This window comes from Antrostomus carolinensis, unplaced genomic scaffold (assembly GCF_000700745.2).
Source record: "Antrostomus carolinensis isolate BGI_N321 unplaced genomic scaffold, ASM70074v2 scaffold15357, whole genome shotgun sequence".
In the NCBI taxonomy this organism is placed as follows: Eukaryota; Metazoa; Chordata; class Aves; order Caprimulgiformes; family Caprimulgidae; genus Antrostomus; species Antrostomus carolinensis.
The window spans coordinates 13030-16585 of NW_010328163.1; the positions used below are offsets into that span (position 1 = coordinate 13030).

At 50.5% G+C, this 3556-nt stretch overlaps 1 protein-coding gene across 1 annotated transcript in view; it reads right to left on the reverse strand.

Moving 5' to 3' along the window:
• The window catches only part of DPCD (deleted in primary ciliary dyskinesia homolog (mouse)), a 6519-nt gene extending 3499 nt beyond the window's left edge, over positions 1-3020 (reverse strand). The window contains exons 1-2 of the mRNA XM_010172161.2: positions 2902-3020; positions 1942-2075 (exon numbers count right to left, since the gene is read on the reverse strand). Coding sequence (XP_010170463.2) covers positions 1942-2066 — 125 coding nt within the window. The 5' untranslated portion in view covers positions 2067-2075; positions 2902-3020. The remainder of the gene's footprint in view (positions 1-1941; positions 2076-2901) is intronic.
• Positions 3021-3556: the final 536 nt, after the last annotated feature.

Below are 3556 nucleotides of genomic sequence, written 5' to 3' on the forward strand. Positions count from 1 at the left end.
TTTAGAGCTGAGCTACTCAGTAGTGACTTGGCAACCCATCCCGTTGCTTGTGCCTCTGGCTGGCGGTCAGCACAGCTCTGTTGCTCAGAAGCAGCGTGGCTGACTTCCAAGGGCTGGAGAGGCTCCGGGGTTTCCTTTCTCTCCCGTAGTGATGTGTGATCTCTCCGTGGACTCCGTGCCTTTGTTGCTATCTTGGAATTAGTTGCTGAGTGGTGCCTTGCCCTGAGCGAGGCCCAGGAGAAATGATATAAGATATCCTGGAGCCTGTACTAAGTGCTCTGGTGCTGGAGACTGTCACTGCTCCCTACTGATAGTAAAGTCATTCTTGTCCCCAGTGAGGCGACTTTAGCTTTAATTCCAAAAGTTTTTAACTTTCATATGCAGTCCACGAGCCACTGCTGGGTCCTTCAGCTCTCTCTGACACTAGCCTAGGAGTGTGTCAGTGCCAACTGCTTGTGAGGGACCCTACTGTTTTCCTGAGAGTGGTATGAAAAAAGCTTGAGTTCAGGTAGGGCACGGGTGAAGCCTCAGTGGTACGTTATAACCTTACAGCACCTACGCAGGCAGGGAAGTTCCCATGTACCCAGGGACTAGATAAGCCTGTCTGTGGTTGGACTTAGGCTCACCTACTCCTTTCCTGTTCTAGCTCCATGTGTGTCCACATGTGGCTGATGGGAATCTCATTCATCTTTGCTACATAGGTCTCCCTACTAAAGCACCACGCTTCTGTGAATCCCTCTGCATGCATTTAGGCCAGCACCTTTAAAACTGTAATTGCTTGCTGTTTTCACGGGGTAGGCTCTGCCTTCCTCCTGTCTAGCCTCCTCCCGCTGTTGAGCGTCCAGGCGTGCCCATGTGCAGAGCTCAAACACCCCCTCTCCACAGCCTGGATGAAGACTGGCAGGCTCTGCGAGCAGAAAGGCGTTTGGCAGCCAAAGCAGAGGAGTTCTTTGCCAACAGCACCATCTACAGCCAGCTACAAAGAACGGCTCAGAGAGGGCAGGCAGCAGGTTGCGAAACACCGCGGCTGGGTTTACCCATTAATGGGATCCTTCTCTGTTCTGCAGCAACGGGGTGGGGGGCAAGCAGAGAGCAGCCTCCTCAGCCTTCCTTACTGGTGCATTATCCCAGTTTGTAAATAGCTTTCACTTATCTTCTAATATCCTCCCTCGTTCTCCTAATACTCCTTGCTATCTCTTCCCAATACTACTGGTCATCCTGGCTTATCTCACTGAGGCTGTAAATGCTTTGGGGCACAGTGTGTGTCTCATTCTGTGCGAGATGCCATGTACTGACACAGTATAAGATGATGCTTAAAAAGCCTTTTCCTTTTTTCCCTCCCATCTCAAATTTCTTTTGCCAGAATATTGTGATGCTTCCTTTCCAGATTCCTGCCTTTTTTTTCTTGCTGCTTCCAGATCACGTCATTAGCATTGTAACTACAGGACAGGTTCACACAGGGAGATCTGTCTGCCTGGGTGCCCACAACTTTGCTGCACCTGTTGAATCCTGCAGCTCCATGCATTCTGAGATACAACTGACTACATCAAAGTATCGTGTCAGAGGGAGAAGATGGGATGTTCTAGCTTCAAAAGGTCTGCAAGTCTCTTACTTTATTTTTCTAAGGCAGCAACGTTTGACAGGGAAAGAACAGAGCAAACACTATGCTAGTGGAACCATGAGATAAGTTTGCAAAGGCCAGGCAGAGCCTGAGGGGCTCTACCATAAACATGTCTGGGACAGTTGGGATTGGAAACTGGAGAGAAGGAGGCAGGCAGCTGCAAGGTGGGGCCCCTCAGGCTAAAGCTAAAGGTGAGGCCCCTCAGCCCTTGCATGCTAGGGACAGAAGGCAAGAGAGGACAACCCCTGTGTGCCATGACTGCCCTCTGTGCCAGCCCACCCCAAGGGACTGTCAGCACTGGCAGTGCTGTCCTTACTGACTTCTTGTTGGTGGTCCGGATGACACAGCAGCGCTGCTCCTTCTCCACGGAGACGCTGTAGACCTCCTTGGGGTACGGCAGGTTACGGATCCGCCACTGGAAGCTGCTCAGGGTATCCTTCCTCATGAAGACAGGCTACAGCAAACAAATACCTTTAGCAAGGCCCCTCCAGCTGTCTCCTCTCCGTCCCCTTCTTCCTGTACTACCTTAAGAGTCTCCATATGGGAGTTGCTCTTCCCTTACACTGGAGCATTAGGAAGTAATTCAAGAAGCTGCCTGCGCAGCACTTTCCTGGAGCTAGCACTGCTCTGCCTTTACCCAGGGCACTGCCTGCCCTGCTTGTAGGAGGCTGAAAGTGTTCATTGAGGGAGTCTTGCAGTACAGGGTTACAGGGAAACTGGGCCTCTTCCTCACAGGCAACAGAATACTGAGCTCTGCCCTAGGGACCTGCTGGATTCAGTCCTGGCTCTGCCCCAGTTTGCTGTGCAGGGCTGTGCTTGTATTTCTAGTATGTAGAAAAGATGGTGAGAAACTAAAACCTCTGTCCCCTAAGCTCGTGGGACGTGAAGATGAAACAGGCCTTGCTATGGTAAGGAGCAGCCTGCTATGCACCGCGTGTGTCGGCCTTTCATTGTCGTTGCTTCTGCCTTCCATCCACTGACTTGTCCTGGCAGTGGCATTCCTTTCAGCCTACTTTTTTAGAAGCCAGAATAGTAGCTGGCAAACACAGTAGTACAGTTTCTCTACTTAAAGAAACTACACATCTGCTGAAGACCCCAAAAGAACCTAAGCTGTGCCTTCCTTCTATCAGCCCTGCGCCTTTGGGATGATATGTACCAGAGTGGTGGGCAGGACAAGGTTGTCTCTTGTGGCTGTCAGTGATCTGCAGTCTACTATCTACTGCTGTAAGCACAAGAGTAGGTAGTTTTAGCTGCAGTGGTGCCTGCAGACCCTTACATACATTGGAGCTGCTTTCCTTTATGAGCTCTGATTCCAGCGCTCCCAGGAGCGGTGAGGTTGGCTCTCCCACTTCAACCTGCCACTTGCCAGAACCCCCAAGGGTGTTCTTCTCTCTCCATCTTCTACCTGTGGAAGGAGGAAGAAGGTTTTTCATTCTATTCTATAAGAAGAACTCCAGCAAAGACTGAAAAAGCTGTCCAGCACACTGAGATGATAAGAATTATCTTAATGCCAGTCACTTCCACTTTGGTGTGAGTGGATCTGCTACCTGCCCTATTCCTGAAGTCAGAAATTCTGTACTGAGCACCTCTCTTTTTTGCTGCTTGGTGCTGAAGCCACAGTGGGGTTGCAACAGGTGTTGTGCTGCAGCTGATGTGGTTTTGGACAAGAACCATAACCAACACCGTGTTTGTTTGTGGTTGCAGAAGCCACCAAAAAGCATATTTCACCCCAGCACGTGCTACAGGTTCGATGCCTGGCTACCACTGCAAGATGGCAACCTTGTTTAGTCCATCCAAGTCTGTTGTGACAGATAAGCTGTTTGAGAGAGATCCTGGGCTAAAGCAACGTCTGCTACACCATGGAAGTCAGAGGGCCCTGGGCCCAAGCTGCACCATACTTATGTATACTTTTCTTCACTGTGAGGGTGGTCAGAC